Source organism: Eptatretus burgeri, chromosome 17 (assembly GCF_056783735.1).
Source record: "Eptatretus burgeri isolate ZD-2024b chromosome 17, Ebu_testis_v1, whole genome shotgun sequence".
Lineage (NCBI taxonomy): Eukaryota > Metazoa > Chordata > Myxini > Myxiniformes > Myxinidae > Eptatretus > Eptatretus burgeri.
In genome coordinates this window covers 60,636,279-60,655,710 of record NC_140977.1, presented here as the reverse complement: position 1 = coordinate 60,655,710, position 19,432 = coordinate 60,636,279, and the positions used below count along the sequence as shown (strand labels likewise).

At 44.8% G+C, this 19,432-nt stretch overlaps 1 protein-coding gene across 2 annotated transcripts in view; it reads right to left on the bottom strand.

Annotated features, from left to right (window-relative positions):
• The window catches only part of SRP68 (signal recognition particle 68), a 52,564-nt gene extending 39,874 nt beyond the window's left edge, over positions 1-12,690 (bottom strand). The window contains exons 1-5 of one of the 2 annotated variants that reach the window (XM_085862587.1): positions 12,537-12,690; positions 7,713-7,779; positions 6,926-7,039; positions 6,329-6,524; positions 6,127-6,209 (exon numbers count right to left, since the gene is read on the bottom strand). In XM_085862587.1, the coding sequence (XP_085718713.1) occupies positions 6,127-6,209; positions 6,329-6,524; positions 6,926-7,039; positions 7,713-7,779; positions 12,537-12,621 (545 nt within the window). In that variant the 5' untranslated portion in view covers positions 12,622-12,690. The remainder of the gene's footprint in view (positions 1-6,126; positions 6,210-6,328; positions 6,525-6,925; positions 7,040-7,712; positions 7,780-12,536) is intronic. The other variant, XM_085862588.1, reaches the window with a different exon arrangement.
• Between the last annotated feature and the right edge of the window lie 6,742 nt (positions 12,691-19,432).

Below are 19,432 nucleotides of genomic sequence, written 5' to 3'. Positions count from 1 at the left end.
TAAAAAATTTTCAAGATGAGTATCATCTCACATATCTTGGAGTGGTGTCTCATGTAAGTGGTGTCTCAACCTCTTTCACACAGAAAAAAGGTGAAAACAAAATTCAACATATTGTCATAATCAGAGCAACAGTTATAGAAATGCCAGAAATCAGCTTCAACTACAAAGTTCAAGGATATAAGTAAAACCATCAAACATCCCTGTATGATGCATGCTAACTGAAACCAACCTCAAAAACATAGCCACAGTTTCTCCAAACCCCAAGAAATCTTGCAGGAAGCCTTACCAAAAGCATGTTCCTTGTGGTTTTATAGCATCAAATGATCAGTTGGAGACCAACATAACACATTGGAACTTTACAGAGGAGAACATACCCCTCACAAGTTGGTAAAGTGCTTGGAAACAGACGGTATTCCAAAGACCACGCATCTCAGCCCCCCCCGCGGCTCTGTCGGCGATATGTCCCCCCCCCCTCCCGCCCCATATTCCCGTAGGACGCTCAAGGTCAACCAGCAACCCCCTTCTGGTATAATTATCAAAATCAAGAATCACTGCTCACCTTCACTCTTTCATTCCACTTTTTACCTACCTTTGGAACAAACTCCCACACTCTCTTCAATCCCACTCTTCCCTCCAGGTCTTCAAAACAGCTGTTCACCACCACCTCTTATCTTCCACCATCTTTTCTATCCCTGCTAATCCACCCCAAACCCACCTATTTCATATTCACTGCTTTCCTTCCTGAAAGTCCCTGTAGTGTCCATCTTGCTTACCCTGTGTACCCCACCCCATCCCTCTCCCTTCCACAGATATCCTAAGGTCTGTTCCCCTCCATTTTTTCCTTCCTTCTCCCACCCATCTTATCTCCTGCTCCCCTTGTTGTACGTTCTGTGTTGGCTCTCATGCGAGCCTCGACATTGTATTCAAAAGAGTCATCAGAAGGTATCTGTGTATGATTTGGGTTTCAGCTGCTACTCCTCTCCCGTCAAACCCAACCAGGCACAGCCAAGGGAGCCTCATTCAAAAATTATATATGTGTATATATATATATATATATACATATATACATATATATTGTAACAGCTGTGGAAATTCGCAATACACCATAAAGGGTCCTCAGATCAGTTATGACGATAAGTAATTGTGTAGTTAGATTTCCTCACCGTTGTTTAGAGGGAATTTCCGTGTTCACCGGGCTGCGATCCTTTGAGATAGCCGTTTTTCTTTTCTCTATCGTTATTTTGGACCAAACAACGCACCCCAGCAACCAAATCGCCACCACCACCTTCACCTCTTTACCTCCACAACTCTACCCCGCAAACATCGCCTCACCGCCATTCTCAAACAACGCCCGCCAACAACCAAACTCCCACCACCTCCGCCTTTCTACCACACGCCGAGCCATGGGTTGTGAATGCGTTCCTTTCGCCTCAAGAATGGGATCAGGAATGCTTCACGCCCCGTCTTCATCTGTCCAATGACTGAGCATCGGGTGGCATAGCCCCACCTCCGAAACCGCTGTGATCCAGAAATTTACATATACGCCCCTCCCCCGGGCTATATAAGCGCGAGCTCGCGGAAGAAGAAAGTGCGCAGTACGTCGGCAGAGAACCAAGTGGGAGCAGTGGAGTGGCAGCGGGGGAGTGTCGGCAGAAGAAGTCAAGTCTGCAGTGTCGGCGGGGCAGTCAAGTCGGGAGACGGAGCTCGAAGACGACGGGAAAGGCAGACGGGGAGCGCCGGAGAGAGTTCACCAACCACGCCAGGGGCACGAAGCCAGGTGCAGCTACGCTGACATTGCGGCTTGCCCACCATCGCGCCACGAGGGCGCGGGTAAGACCCTTCGGTTTCGTGGACGTGGCCGCTCATCCAGGTTCCACGCGCATGAGGCCCACAGCCCAGTCTGACTCCCTCGCCTTTGAGGGGGTCTTTTCTTGTGTTTTCTTTGAATGCGTGTTGTGGCGCCGTGTCTTGTAAAGTAGAAACTGTTTAAGTGCATGTAAATAAACATTGCTTTATTCGGTTGTAACTCTTGCTTGTAAATTGCATTCTTACTGTATGGCTGTGAATACGTGCTTGCCTTGTCTGAGTGCGTAATAAATGTGCTTGTCGAACTGTTCCCCGTTTCGTTGCATCCTTTCCTTTGTTTGAAAGTTCCATCTTGCATCACGGAAGTAATTGGTAGAAGGGTGTAAGCACCCGGTAAATAATCACGTCCGTCGGGGCTGGCGATAACACCGCTCGGTTATCACTGAAGCACGGAACGGACCGCTTAAGCGGTTCGTGTCCTAGGCCGGCCAGCGGCGAGGTACGATCGCCCGGTTAACTACTCGCGCAGGTACTTAGGTAGGTCGAGTTTGGCGAACAACCCTATCCTGCGCGGGTGGCCGATTGGCACGATTGTGGTGGGGTCGAAAGACCCACCCGTGACTAGCTCCTGGCGGTAGTTCCAAGGAGGGTCACGACTGAATTATCCGTTCTGGTGGGCGACACGGTCGCGATTGGAGTTACGTGGCCGATCGCACGCCGGGCAGACCGAAATTCGTAACAATATATATTTTTATTTTTATTTTAAAGAACCCAGATCAAAATAAATTAATAATTCTGACTGCCAGACCATGCATCCGATGAAGTTTAAATTTAAAACATATATTCCCCATCACAACCTGGTGTTGGCGCAGTGGTTAGGGCAGCGGCTAACCACTGCTAAAAGCAGTGCAGCTGCTTTTAGGGTTAGGTTAGGGCAGCGGCTAACAGAGAGGGATGCAGACGGAACGAGGACTTGAGGTTTGGTGAAGGGGATCATTGGGGGATTGTTGAAAGGAGCCACGGGGGGGACGGGACGTGGAAGGAAGATATCACACCGGGGAAAAGCAAACTAACCTCAACGCATGTGCCCCCCCAACCCCGAGACAAGGGGCATAGGTCTATCTACACATACTAAATAAATAACTCATCCTCAGGTCTCCTATGGGTCCATGCATGCTTTCCCCTGGGGTACGTTTCCAAAACCGTAACAATACATTTATTTCTTCGTAAGCAGCCTAAGGCTGCTTGGCTGCATCATTTCCTAGGATGGTGGGTGTGCCCCCATTACCAGTAAGCTGGTACTCATTTTGCCGACCACAGAAGGATGACAGGCTGAGTCAACCCACAAGGTGCTAATTCAACGAATGACGGGGCTTGAACTCAGGACCACAAGTTCTTAAGCCATCCAGGTTAATTAACCGTTAAGCCAACATCGGGTTTTGTTTATACCTGAGCTCTCGAAGACGCATGGTTGCACGTCTGCGATTCCAAACGCAAACCAGAACGATATTTCCTTCACCAAATCAATTTTCAGGAAGCACATAATTCATATGAGATTTCTTGATTCGTACAAATTTATGTCCAGTCCATGATCGAACTTGGCATCAAGTCTAACATCATTTCCTAATCTCCAGTCATTTCTCAAAATAGAGCAACTTTTCATATGGATTAGGCCCAGCTCATTATTATACATCACTTAGTCTCGCTTGAAATGATATGTTAAACGGGAGTCAACAACCTCTCAAGTTAAGTTCACACGTGGATATGTTCTTCATGATAAAGAGAGCCAAGAGGTGGAATATCATGAGTCTGTTCAAAGAGACGTGCTAAAAGCAAATAACAACTAGAGGGGGAGCACTCGGTAGAGTGCAAAACCTCCGCCGCCAATACTGCTGGGTCACTTAAGTGAACCTGATATCCTATTCATTGTAGGTCAAAATGGATCAGACTCTACTGAACCACGATTGAATAAACTCAACGAGATCGATGCGCATGTAGACCATACCTAATCTTGGACCATACCTAATCCCCCCCACCAAGTTTCGTCGAAATCCGTCCAGGAGTTTTTCCGTAATACTGTTCACAAACAAACAAACAGACGGGTGAAAACGGTAACCTCCGTCCATCTTCGACGGCGGAGGTTAAATATCTCCCACATTATTCCCATCACATGTATTATGACGCCAACAATCTACATGGATGGGCAATGTCTTAAGCTTTACCACATGGAGGAGGTCTTAAATGGGTAAAAGAGAAACATGATGAGAGTCTTACAAAATATCGTTATCTCTACTCAAAAATAATGAGATTAAGCAAACATTGGGCATTACTTTGAAGTGGATATGAAATATCCAGAAGAACTTCAGAACAAACAAAGAGGTGACATATTTTTCGAGAAAAAGAATCCTTGAAAGAAGAGTGGTTAAGTGATGATCAACAATGTTTTTCACCACTAATTCTCACGTAACAAAGGAAAAATTAATGACCACACTACATGCTGAAGACAATTACAGACGATATCAAATAAACTTGAGACAATATCCTGTATATCGGCTGGTTTAATGATAAAGAAAACTCATGGAATTTTAAAGTTCAAAGTCATTGTTTAAAAAAAATAGATCGATTTCAATACAAAGATGGAAATGGTTGCGAAGACTGACTTCGAGAAAGACTTGTATAAGTGAATGAAAAAGGCTGTATTTAGTAAGATGATGGAAAATGTAAGAAATAAACAAAAAATGACTTACTGCATCTTGTGAACAGACGAAAATCAATAAATAAATGAACCCGTCTTTAAACGCATGGAAATCCTTTCAGAGAACTTTTGTAATCTTCACATGGAGAAGGAAAGCACCATGATGGATAAACCCATTTATACAGGAACTTCAACACGTGACTTGTCAAAGTCGCTCATGGATGACGATTTGTTTAACAACTTGAAAAAGAAATATGATGAAAGAGTTAATCTCCTCCATATGGACACACACACAAATTTACAACCAAAAACATTGATGATGATAAGAAAACAAACATATACAAATGAATACTGTAAGAACTTATAATCACCAGCTGTACTCTGAACAAGTGAATAAGGCATTGGGAAATTTTGATGATAAAAGACATTTTAGAAAACGGAACTGACACCCTCCCTTATGGGTACGTGTTAAGATATTTAAGAGTTAAGATAGAGATTAGTGCTAAGAAAGAAAAAAAAATCAATTGGGTTGCGGGGATTTTATCAGTCTACCGACACCTTTTAAATGGTACGTAGATTATTGAACCAAGCAATCACAAGACCAAGGAATAGAGAAAAAAATCACAACCTTTGTAATTAAATGGAAAACATCATGAATGTGAAACATACCAAGCCAGAAGGTCACTCAGTGGAGCACATTCCTCTACCGAGTACCCTTCTGGTCTTTATTCAAAGGCTCGCTCTTTCAGTTCAATGACTAGAAACGATCTTGGTCTTTAAAATTAATTAAATGATTAATGCAACGACAGTACGATATGTCAAGATGATGAGATGCTATAAGATGTCAGGTTATGCAAATATGTCGATATACCAATATATTGATATGTAGTGGGGGAGGAGAAAGAGGATTAAGGTGTGGAATAACAGGGGGTGTTGATCTCTATTACTGTCAAGCTGGTTCGAGGGGAGTTGGGGGAGGGGAGGAGGGAGAAGTCAGTTTTTGTAAAAGTTGTGGGGGTTTTGGGAGGAATATGCCTCACAAGTCTAATTTCCATACTACATGTGTAAGTGTCTTTGTGCGTGTGTCAATAGTCTCAGATATGATGACAATACATCTTAAAAGTAGTTATTTTTACCTCCCGAGATAACATCGGTTCCAAGATGACAGTGATTTTCAAAATTGATTGCTTGTTCCTTTTAAAATAACCTCACTCTAAAATGTGTTGGGTAACTTTATCATACTTATTAAGTCTGCAAATCTTTTGGCACATTTGTTCAAAATATAACAATTTGGACAAAACCCAACAGAAACCATTCAGTGCCATATTCAAGTTTGTTTTAACCGTCCCCAAACTCGCAATGCATACGAGTCACGGTGGGTTTGAATAACAGCGAGTTGAACCATTACGAAAATACTCAGCACGTCATTTGGACGATCACCGATAATTACTGTTGTCGGTGATCAACGTCTCCATGAGACTACGGTGAAGTTAGTTCCAAAAATATGAAGGTTAAAAGGGACATCGTGAAGTCAAAAAGCTCAGTAAAAGATCGGTGCCACTTCACACATCCAAATTAAAATGGCTGGGTGAGCCGCAGCACTGACAGTCACTTTTTCAACATACTTGCACCGGTCGAATGACTCCATTGCCGGTTGCCAATCTTGCAACTCAAACTGCAACATCCCCAACATGTACGCAGAGTATGCCTGCGGGATACGGACAGAAACGAAGCAGAAGTTTAAAAGGCTTGACATTCGGTTTTAAAGAAAGAAGCGAGTCAAAATTAAAGTACAAGCGCCGACAGGTGCAAACACGTTCAAACCACCTGCGCTTCGAGCTTCGTGCGAGCGTCGACACGTTCACTCTCACACAGCCGTTCGAGCTGCAGAGCGTGCTTCACGGCCTTGCGCAGACGAGACGTCAGGTGAAAGCGCTTGCGTGGCTCCGTGTTCGCTTCCTGTTTCAGTTGCATGGCGTAACTCCATGCACGTTCTGCGTTCACGAGCTCCACCAGAAGGAACCTACGCTCGATGAGACACGTGCAACGATTTATGATCGTCCCGTCAGAGAAACCATCCGCACACACCAAGCAGGAGAAAGCAGATAAAGAGAGGAAGAACGGTCTCACGGGAAACACACAAATAAGCAGAAACGTTCATGTTTTGTGCTGCATTCATTTAGCCTTTTGAAAATACAAGTGCAGCCGAAGAACATTCACCAAGGAAATGTTTTGAAGAAATAAAATGTTTTTCTAAGCATTATAAAAAGATGAACACAGTCATGGGATAAAACTTTTAATAAATATTTGAAGAAACCGTTCAGTGATCTGAATGTCAAACGCATTCGTTTACTCTTGTGGTTTACGGCACATGTCATTCGTGTCAATCCATCCGTTCATCATGTTTATAACCATGTGCAACACCTGGGATCCACCAGCATGTCGGGTGACACCTTGCGTCCCACAAACTTGTGACGATTCCCCATTTTAAAGTTCAGACTCTTCCGCAGACGTCTCAGTCTTCGAGCGCAGTATCCTCTGAAATTACACCAAAAGAAAATCACAAAGTAAGCTCACAATTTGAGATCCACGATTAAATAAATACAAATTCTCATCCTCAAAGGTAAAAAGCAACGTGAAGCACCGTAGGAGCATCCGACAAACAAGGAAAACAGAATTTGTCGCGAATACATCGATGGATGTGCCTCCACCAAGAGATGTTAACCCAGTGTTATGTTCGACCTCAATTAAGGGTCATGGGAAAAAGTAAAAGTCACATGAGAGAGAGAGAGGAGAGATAAATAACATCAAACGCTTCGGGCTCGAGTTATGGTCAACATAGATGATTTTCTCTGTGCACAAGATGTTTGACATTTGGAAGCTAAAATTGAATCGATTCATCTTTTCATTACAGTCTATACTTGCGACAAATTTTGTTGAAATCTCTTCTACAGTTCGCCATTGACTGCGGTCGGAATGCTTTTCAATTAAAGAGCACATGACCAGACAATTTGACCGTTTTACCAAAAATGCAATGGGCTCGGGTTTGTACAAGTCTACGCTTGTATTCACGACCCCTTCGGTGGTTCACAAGTTGTCATGTTAACGAAAGAACTGATTCCGGATGGACGGACGACAAGAAACCATAATGTGTCGATCCTTTTGTTGCGGAGGCACGACAAACACGGGGATACAAAGGCAGTGAACTCACCTGTACCTCTGGTAATCTCCATGCCGCAAGCCATGCTGCTGTTGAGATCCTTTGATTGTGAATAAAACTTCAATTAGTCAGGTTGAACCAATTCAGTGAAAACACACAAATCAAATTCAAGGTATACCTTGGAACAAGATGTGCTCTACATTACAAGGTTAAAGAAGCTAGAGAATATGCTCGAGTTCAGGATCGTGTTGTGATGTCAAATTGGGCGAGTTATCCGAGGCCACGTACAAGAGAAATAAAATATTTGTATTTTACAAGGTTTTAAACTAAATAAAAACGTTATCTTTAACTGTGCCAGTCTCTGCCATCTGTCCTTGGTTTTCCTGCCATCAACCAAAAAAAAAAACAATAATTAAAATAAAGTAAATTTAATAAAAGGTACATCAAGAGAAACGTTTTAACTACTCTTAACTTTATTAACCTCCGCCATCTTCGAAGATGGATGGAGGTTACTGTTTTCACCCCTTTCTGTTTGTTTGTTTGTTTGTAAACAGTATTACGGAAAAACTCCTCGACGGATTTCGACGAAACTTGGTGGGGGGGTTAGGTATGGTCCAAGGATCATGCCATTAAATTTTGGACTTGGTCCCCCCCCCAAAAAAAATTGAGAATTTTTTTTAATTTTTGCATTTCTACATGTTTTAAGTGATTTCCACCCTCCCCCCCCCAAAATTTTTTTTTTACCCCCCCCCAATTTTTTTTTTTTTGCATTTCTACATGTTTTAAGTGATTTCCAACCCCCCCCCAAAAAAAAAATTGTTACCCCCACAAAAAATTGTTGGAGAATTTTTTTTTTTGCATTTCTACATGTTTTAAGTGATTTCAAAACCCCCCCCAAAAAAAAAAAAAAAATTGTTAGAGAAAAAAAAATTTTTGCAACTTTTTTTTCAACAAAATTTCGATTTTTTATTTTTGCATTTTTACATGTTTTAAGTGATTTCCATCCCCCCCCCACCCCCCCAAAAAAAAATGTTGGAGAAAAGAACTATAACTCTGTCAGCACTGTTGACATCATATTTAATGAATGAGATATAAGGTTCACTTGAGTGACCCAGCAGTATTGGCGGCAGAGGTTTTGCACTCTCCCAAGTGCTCCCCCTCCAGTTAACCTCTGCCATCGAAGATGGATGGATTGAGGTTACTGTTTTCACCCCTGTCTGTTTGTTTGTGAACAGTATAACGGAAAAACTCCTGGAAGGAATTCGACGAAACTTGGTGGGGGGATTAGGTATGGTCCAAGGATCATACCATTAGATTTTGGACTTGGTCCAAAAAACAAACAAAAAAAAAAAATTAGAAAATTTTGCAACTTTTTTTCAAAAAAAAATTCGTTTTTTTGGGCATTTCTCCATGCGCGTCAATCTAGTTTAGTTTATTCAATCGTGGTTCAGTAGAGTCTGATCCGTTTTGACCGACAATTAATAGGATATCAGGTTCACTTAAGTGACCCAGCAGTTTTGCACTCTACCGAGAGCTCCCCCTCTAGTTCCTCATGTTACATCCAGATTCACCACTCGCACTCAAAAATAATTTGGAATCTGACGCTGCATGCGTCCCACTTGGATAGTGACAAATAAATAAATAAATAAATAAATAAATACCAGTTTCACCACTCACACTGACAAGGTATATGGTATCAAACACTGCATTGTGTCCCACTCTGATGGTTATGTACAAATAAATAAACTAGAGCAAAGTAGATGGCACACCATTACAAATCCCCACACTTTGCACCTGAAGTAAAGTTGAAAGATGGCAAAAGTTCAACCAGTAAAGAGCAAATAGCAGTTTTGAGTGAACAAACACAAACACCAACATAACTAGAAGGGTGCTCGGTAGAGTGCATACTCCGCCGTGCAATGCCTGATCCAACAGAACATATCGGGCCCAATAAATTTGAGATATCGTGCTATATATCTTTTTTAGCACAATGTCTCTCAATGGTGAATAATCACTTCAAAAATTAAATAATTCTCGTATCCAGATCCGGATTCGGATCTTCACCAAAATCGAATCAATTTGTCCTCGTCCCACACCGAACTTGTCCACAAAATTTCATCCGAATCCGTCCACAACTTTTGGTGATATCCTGTACACAAACTGACAGAGAGGGGTGAAAACATAACCTCCTTCGCCTTCGGTAGTAAAGGTATTAATAATAGACGTAACTAGAAGTGCCACTTATAACTGCTGGCAGTGACCAGGTACCAAGATGTCCCGCTTTGATCGGATGGCTGACCCTGACCCATTCAATTAAAATCAAAAGGAACATCAAATTGGTACACACAGTCCTGTAATGCAGTAATCAGAAGGAACGTAAACAAGCAAAAAGGAAAGATGAAGTCATCAGGAGGAACCTGTACAGGACTCGGGTTTCAGCTGCTGCTACTCAATCCTTAAACCCATCTGGGCACAGCCAAGTGAACCTCATTCAAAAAAATAAAAATAAAATAAGTAAAAATAACCCAGATCAAAAAATTAAATAATTCTGCCTACCAGACAATGCGTCTGATCAGGTTGAAATTTAAAACATGTATTCCCCATCACTACTAGATCACAATTGTGACGTTTCACGTCGATCGATGAAGAGGTTCAAGAGAAATAAATAAAAACATTTAAAAGATTTTCGTTCAACGCAACACCACCGTCAGACCACGTGACATCAATTATTCGGGAACACCTCGGTATCCCCGAGGCTTGGGGGAACATTTACGTGAAGTTTCCCCTCGATCTGTCCAGCCGTTGTGGAGAAGATTTTTGAGGGTTTATATTCATTATTTTTTCAATATGGCGAATGAACGACGTGACCGATGACGTCATCACACAAGGAAACGAGACGCATGTGGAGGCCATTGAGCCAATCTTTCCTGCGACACATCAACACCGACCGCACCGATTTATCAACACGAGATGAAAACAAGAAAAATGCAAAATGTTTATTTATTTAAAAAAAATTATTGTTCAGTGTTTTTTGTGGTTTCTTTTTGTAGTTTTTTGGGGGTTTTTTTCTTTCTCTTTCTACAGGAGGAGGCATGGGAGAAGACGGTCTTGGGTTAAAAAAAAAAGCCCAACATCAACCACACAACCCCCTTGACAAGACCCTCACCAACAGCACTCTGTGCACATGCACACAGTCACCCTAAAACATCCCCATACCCCTTTATTTCCATAACGTGCAGGTACCGATCTAATTCTAATTTAAACTTATCTGTTTGTGCTGCCACTGCCTTTCCAGGGAGACCATTCCATGCATCAACTACTCTCCGAGTAAAAGTCCCCCGACCTTACTACAGTCTTAATTCTCCTCTTCTTTACTCTCAGGCTATGGACTCTGGTCCGATCACAATCACCGAATAATTCATCTTCACTTATTTTATCTCTACCTTTCATTATCCGAAACATCTCCATCATATCTCTTCGTAACCGCCTCCTTCCTCGTGTATAAAGCCCTGTCTCCTTCATCCTCTCCTCACAGCTGGCTCCAGCGAGGCCCGGAATCAATCTCGTATCCCTGCGCTGAACCCTCTCTGTGGCATCGATGTCCTTCCTGAGTTGTGGTGACCAAAACTGCACACACTATTCTAGATGTGACCCTCACTAAACTCCTGTACAATGTTACCACCACTTATTTTGATTTATACATGATCCCCCTCCGAATACAACCTAAAACCCTATTTGCTCCACCGAAAGATACCTGGCACTGTGCTGCCCGCTTACCTCCCGTATCTGTTACCACCCCCAGATCCTTCTCCTGTGTGACACGCTCCACAATTACCCCTTAGATCCTGTAATCTCCGTTTCCATTGTTCTTTCCCATCTCCAACACCTTACACTTGCTCAGGTTAAACTCCATCTGCCAATCTTTTCCCACCGATCACCACACCGGACGTCCCATGCAATCCATAGCACGTCACGTTAGAAGATCGGTTGCACAGAAATAACTTTCAAACAATCTCAGGCAACGGATACGATGAGTCTCCGAGAGTTCCAAACACCATGGGGTACACTCACTGCACGATGATTGGTCAAGTGTTCGATTCACCTTGGTACAGGTAACTTTGTCCATTTCAAAAGGTACAAGTTAACGAGTTCCCTCGCAAGGAAGTTCAACGGAGGAGCCCGATGGGGCCGTCGAGCCTGGGCAATGATTACCACCATATGGTTGTTTGTCCGTGCTCTATCCTTTTAAAATACTGATCGTCGTGCGAGGAAGCGGCACGTTCCATTTTAAATCTTCGGTATAACTCGGCCGAGGTTCAAACCCCCAACGAATGTGGTTAAAGTTGCGCAAAAGCGTTTTGTAACTGTCGCGTGACGTCATGCAACTGTCGCGTGACGTCATGCAACTGTCGCGTGACGTCATGCAACTGTCGCGTGACGTCATGCAACTGTCGCGTGACGTCATGCAACTGTCGCGTGACGTCATGCAACTGTCGCGTGACGTCATGCAACTGTCGCGTGACGTCATGCAACTGTCGCGTGACGTCATGCAACTGTCGCGTGACGTCATGCAACTGTCGCGTGACGTCATGCAACTGTCGCGTGACGTCATGCAACTGTCGCGTGACGTCATGCAACTGTCGCGTGACGTCATCCAAATGAAAAGTTCTTCAAGCCTCACGAGATCTCGGGCCCGTGGTAGGAGGTCGAGAAAGCAACACGGGCGTGACGAGCAAAGTGTCCTTTTCATGGCCGCTCCCGTTTCGTACAAACATTCCGTGGTATTATTTACCAGCCAACGAGTTCCAGGATTAAATGTGAACGCGCCGCGTCCCGAGGTGAACCATGTTAAACGGGCCACAAGGTCAAGGATACTTTCCAACGCGATGGAGTTCTCGTCCCCCCACGTCCCGTTCGCATCGAGCCGCACATTGCCGGAAGCTGAACACGAAACCGCCATCGCTCGACGTCCACGCGTCACTCACAAGGATCCGAACCGGAACCGGAAGCAACTCCTGGCCGGTTCGTCCTTTCACGAAGGAACACAAAAACAAATCAGGTAAATCGGGCGGATTCTCATTTTTCAGTTCCTTATGTATCCGGTTAAATCGGTAAGAAAACTTCAAAATCGAAATACCTCAAACTCCTCGGCAATCGCTCACCCGACTTCCGGTCCACTCGTGTCGAGCCGCACCCGCGCGTTCTTATCAGCATCTTGTTTTCCCGTCCCACCGTCTGATGATCATTTCCCTCAATTTTCATCTTGTTTGAGCTGTGACGTATGTAAAAACAAAAACCCGCTTACCTCTGTGAGATGAATTACTAAAACACTTGGCTGGCCAATGGTTGTGCTCAAGCCATTCGGCCGCCATCTTACGCACTTGAACGCTCATTGACGAATATCTGTGCAGCAAGCCGCCATCTTACCCTGCGCACGCTCATTGACGAAGAGCTGTGCGGCAAGCCGCCATCTTACCCTGCGCACGCTCGTCCGATTTCTTTCCTTGAACTTTCTTTAATTTCCGCTATTTCTCCGCTCAAGAAGGAATGTGTCCACTTCATGATGTGAGTTCAAGTGCGTTTGGCTAGAAATGGTGCGAGATGCTTCACGGAGCAGGTGGCCAGGCCTAACATTCGACTGGCTCTGGCAGAAATTTGGTCATGGTGCCGGCGAAAGCTCGCCTACTCTTCGCGAAGGACACCGTGGGATCAATAACGTCCACCAACGAATGCTGAGAGATGGGACTCCCGTTTAACGTCCATCCAAGGGACAGCACACACATTGATGATACACCGGGATGACAATTTATACCTGGGTCAGGATTCCAACACAGGCTAGACACCGAAGAAACGAGTGTGCGAACCTCTGGGCCGAGATCATCCTGCCAACTCCGTGAAGGTTAAAGAGTAAAATAACATAAACTTCGTCTCACTCACAGCTATCCCCACGAACACAACATACTTAATTACTCAACACAATATCTCCGGTCACCAACTTTAATCCTCCATGGATGTGCTTTATCCTCCCGAGGGGACTTCACAGCTGTCCTCAACGGGCTCACAACCGTAACACTACCCCCCCCCCCCCCACCATTCATCATCCTCTCCCGAGGCTGCTTCCAACCTCTGCCATTCTTCTTCTTTCCCGCTCTCGGTCCCACTTAAAATATAAAGACAACTTCCTGTACTCGAACCCTGTTTTTAATGTCTAATCACATTCCTACACTGCAGGAAAAATTTTTAAATGCAATGCAGAACTGCATGCTGTTATCCATCCTCTGTTAAACAACCCTTATACTTTACATTTGGACTCTGTACATATGGGGAAAAGGCTGTCTTGACTGGGTGGGTACTCCTTCATGCTCTGTTGGAGTCCAGAGTTTGGTAGTGGCCCCACTGCCTCGCATCAACCCTTCCCCATCAGCCTTGATGGAACTCTTCGACCTGAAGGACCCGCACCTTTTACCTGCTAGGCCAACATGGTCGCTCAACTCAGTGAGCCTTCGTCGCCCACGTGGCCGTTATTGAACACAAAGGCCCACTGGCCACAACACTTTGGTGGGACCATGTCGCCGATCAACACGGGAGTGTTCTTGGCCCATGGAGCACACATTGAACAAAAGGTAAGTCTTCCTGACCTTCATTGGCCTCTTTCCACAGGCAGAAGGCCCAATGACAATGACAAAATGAAGGAACCTGGATAGGATTCGGGTTTCAACTGCTACTCCACTCCCCTCAAACCCATCCAGGCACAGCCAAATGAGCCGTACAGAAACATTTCTGCAAAAATTCACTTCTCCTTAGTGAGTTAGATAACAGCATGCAACAACATGGCAATGTCAAGATGGCACGGCAGACATGGCAAAACAGGATGGCAAGGCAAAACAAAATTGGGCCGTGCGCATCGCTGGCCGGCCTATCGATGTTGCTCTCTTATTCGGACCTGAAGCAAGGAGGGTGCTTTGTGGCGACAGATCAAACAGCTGGTTTTGGTCCTAACTGCCCCACTAATCCCTCTACCTGCCCTTTCCCCCCTTGCTTATTACTGAAAACTACTCTATCCTTACCCCTCTAGCTATTCTATCTTTGCCCCCCTCATCTCCAAAACCTATCCTGCTAGTCCCATCTAACTAATCTATCTCCCATGGGTCCCTCTCATGACTCGTCTTTAGCTCTCAGGAGGAAGTCAGGACCTATGGAGAACCTTAACCAAGGACCAACATCCATTTGCATTTGCAGGCTTATTCGCTTGGGGTGACTTCAGCAATGGATGAAAGTTCAAAGGTGTATGGTGTAAAGGAGGAACATTCAAACTAACCTAACCTCTCAAAACAATTAATTTTACCTTTATTCTTTAAAATTCAAACTCTCTCACTAAAGTGGTTCTCAGTAGCCAATTTCACCCACCGATTCACGCGTTGTTGTCTATCCATTGTGGGCCTGGCCCCCATTTTTTCTTCGGTTCTATTGTACGTTTCCAGGGCTGGGCAGTGTGGCTTCCCTGGCAGGACGTTTCTGTATTCTCTCACATGACACCCCGGCCACTGGCTTCAACCCTGCCCGGGCTGTTTCCCTCCTGACCGAACCATTACGGGGTGGTTTCCTCCCACCTTCCTACTTTCTAGTACCCTCTCTGACACGTGACCTTCGGGTGTCCCGCTCATGCTGAACTACCCGGCCCCTCCAGGCTCTGACTACCTCGGGCCTTGGTACGTCCAGTGTCGGGATGCTCTTTGATCTCCTTGAACCTTCTTTCCACTCGACACGCCCCAGCTTGTCAATGAACTCCTGTACTCATTCCATAATTACTATTTTACTTCCACACCAACATGTGAGCGCTATCCATTCCAAAAACAGCTGTATCCTCGCTAGCTATCCTTCCGGGGTCTCTCTCCACATGCATTCCTTCACCCCCATTTCACTCTCCATTCTCACACTCCACTCATTCAAACCCCCCCCCCATACTTTCCACACACTTATTCATCCCTTGGGAGAGAGAGAGAGAGAGTGATGCCAGGGCCTATCTAGTATAATACCTTCGATCCAACTTGTGCCCTCCCCGTCATCCTCCTTTTCTACCTGCATACCCTCTAACTGTTAGTTACTACTCTCCTAATCTATTCCAAGTCTACTGTTAATGGCAGCAAACGCTTATCTGCCGTTCGGGGTTTCGTGCTCGTACTATCGCAGGTTCGTTGGATGTCATTCGCAGATATCGACACAAGGAGTAGTGTTCCTGCAGAAGCCTTCGGCCGTTTATTCATTCCCAAAGAAGCTTCGAGAAAGTTCTTTAATCGCTCCAAAAAGCTCCGTGAAACTGTTAAGGAATGATGTTTTGTGACAACAATACTTCAGGAATGCACTCCAGTTCCACTTCAAATCAAATACAAGAAAACAAATGAACAGGGTCAACAGACCTCAAAGTCAAATGGCATCAAAATACGTCACGCGAATGGCGAATGGCACGAATGTACGCGGCGTGCGACGGGTTTACATGAAAACTCGTACAAAATACATTCCAATCTTTCTGACTAGTACATGGAGTCTGACAATCAGCTACATTCAAGCACTACTCATTAAGGAGGAGTAAAGTGGTCAGTATACTGTATCTCTCTATGTAGCTTCTGTCAGTGAAGCCATCGACCATATCAATAACACCAAGTCCATGTGCTTTCAGGGAGAGCTGAGACTGAACAAGTTCATCTCAAATACAAAAGATGTCTTAGCTGCCATTCCGTCCCAACATCAGGCAAAGGGAATATCAGATCTCGATCTGATGCACGATTCACTGCCATTGGAAAGAGCTTTGGGTATCCATCCAATGGTGCCTTGAATCTGATACTCTCCAGTTTCAGATTCACTTGAAAGACCAACCAGTTTTGGACAAGATGGAAGAAGGAATACCTTCAGAGTATATAACTTCAAGACAGAATTGAAGAACCAGATTCTTGCCCCTGGAGCATACTCACTCACCTGGCTTCAGTGGTCGCACCTGCACTTGATCCGCATGCCCGCGATGTGGAGTTGGCAGAGTGAGAAGGCAATGACCGGTTCCATGCCTTCCTCCAACTGACGTGCAAAATCCTCCACCGGCGGTCCATCAGAATGGTCTCACACCGGACTGCACAAGAGGTCCACCAGAGATCTCAACTCTCAACCATACATGACAGCGCTGGACTACATGGTGGCTCCATGCTGGGAGGTTCTGTAGGCTGTCTATAAGTATGGGAGAGGTTCGTCCCAGTCATCCTGATAGGTGGTCATGAATAAGGCTAACTGTTGCAATAAGGCTTTAATAAACCTTTTCTACCACCCCATCAGATTGAGGTATTAATGATGTTGTTTGCGTCTTTCAAATTGATGAATCTGCACAAAACACCTCTTTTAGCAATTGATTTTCAAAATTTCGACCATGGTCAGTGTGCAGTTCTTGCGGAATCCCATGTCGACATACAAATCCTTCCACAAAGGCCTGTGCCACGACCCCGGCATCTTGGTTGGGGAGGGCATAGGCCTCTGGCCACTTGGTGAAATACTTCATAACCACAAAGATGAATTTATTGGCTTGATGGGTGTGGGGTAATGGTCCTAGGATGTCAAACGCAACCTGCTCAAGAGGGGTCCCACCTGTTCTCGTTTTAACGGGGCCCTCATCCTCTGTGCCAGTCCCTTTTTGGCAGTATAGACGTCACATGCTCGACACCAGTCCTGTATATTGCACCCCATATTGACCCAATAAAACCTCCAGCAAACCCGCAAAGGTTGTTTTTGTCCTGCCCAAAAGTCCGGCGGGGTGGGCACCATGCACACTTTGCAAAATTGTCGTTTTGAATTTGTTTGGGACAATCACCACTCACCAGCCAATACATTTTCTCAGAGGGAATATCTACCCATTTGGGATACAAGATGTTGTCTTTCAATTTCAGGGCTTTCCACTGAGGCCAGTATGCCTTTGTCTGTGACCTGAGGGGAGTGTTTTCCTCTCCACGAGGCCACTACCCTTCCCTCACGCAATCACAGACCAGTCCCAGTACAGAATCTTCCCTCTGGGCCGTGCTCCATTCCAACGTGCCAAATTTGTTCCCCGTGGTTAGTGGCAAGGTTGGCCCTGTGACCCAGGCTGCGCAGATGAGGATCGTATGGGAGGAATTTGCCAACTGGTCCCGGTCCTCATGTTTTGTGCAGAATTTAGTTTTATTCCATGCAAGGGCATAGAGAGAGTGTATGGGCAATCCCATGAGCCTGCTCGGCTCTGTGGGTCACATTGAAATTGTGCAGCGACAACTTCTTTGACAACCTTGTAATTTGACCCTCGGTTTCCTTTCACCGTAATAGCCGTTGCAAGGAGGAGTGACCCATTCTGAGCCTACATTTCTGCCCATACAAGTACGAGTGGAAATGGGTCATTTCAGACAGCATAACCAAGAAGTCTTTGCGAGTGACGCAATCATATAGTTTGGGTGTACTCATGACTAAGCTATATACTCAGACCATACGTGATCACTCTTTCCATGCAACCCTCCCCCTCCCCCCTCTGAATATGCCCTTACAAAAATTAATTTCTGGTCCTGTCGATAATCATGAACTCATTTGCATGAAACATGCCAACGTCCTGCTTGGTGTTTCCATGACTGAGAAATTGCACCATTACAACATCGACGAGATCGGTAGATTCATTCATGACGTAATGTGCTGCATCAAAACTTTTGTTCCTGTGCTCTCTTGAACCCTCACAATATGGATCAAAAACCACCATAATCCGGTCGTTGGGCATGGTTTAGTGTCATCAACCTCATGGTACATTTTTTTAATGTTGTATTTGAAACACCAGACACACAAAGCATGGGTAAAACTGCAGCATTTTTTGACTGTGGTACGTTTACTTGTGAAGTTAGAGGCAAAATATGCATTTTCACGCCATTTTCAAAATGGGCGTTTCCCCAAAAAGATTGAATGTGCATCCTCGACAGATTCCAAACCTGTCTTCAGATCGCTTCTAGATCTGAGCAAACACCTGATCCTTTTTTGGACGTCAGCACCCTCACTGCAAAGTTAAAGTGTGGATGTACAATGTGACAACAACCCAAACATGTCGAGTTCAGCAGCATCAGCAAGCAGACCTGAGCCGTTCATATGACATTCTGTCTTCGCATAAGAATGACATCAACATAGAATCCTACTGCAAGTACAAGACTTCCATTATCTTGTTACATTGAAGCTGGGCTTTGGGTGCACGACAGTCACACCGAGGTAAATCCAACAGCCCTGCGCGTTAACGATTATCACAACGTGATGAGCTCGTGCCGTTTGTTGAGTCAATCACAGAACCCACGGCCTTGTTGCTTGAAGATGATGATGATGATGACCAGCAGAGTCTGTGCAATTGTGATTCGAGCATCTCTTTTGAGTCTGGGAGGTCGGCAATTCTATTGTGAACCTGACAGTCATACCGGAGCGTTTAAAAATGCTCCTTGGCGTTTCCTTGCTTCACACACACACACACACACACACACACACACACGTAGAGGTGAAAGTACAGACAAACACCAGGGATTAGCATCCGTTGGGGAGGGACATTTCTTCCTCAAAGTGCCTCGCTGACTGCAGAGAGAAAAGTGCTGCCATAAGATGGCACCAGCAGCACCCAGTGTGTTCTTGGAAGTAATTTCCCCCAAGATCAATGGCAATGTTGTCTGATATATACGTTGTGCGTTGTCTGTGCGTGACAGCTTGTCCATGAGCCTTAAACTAATTCTCATAGAGGAGTGAAA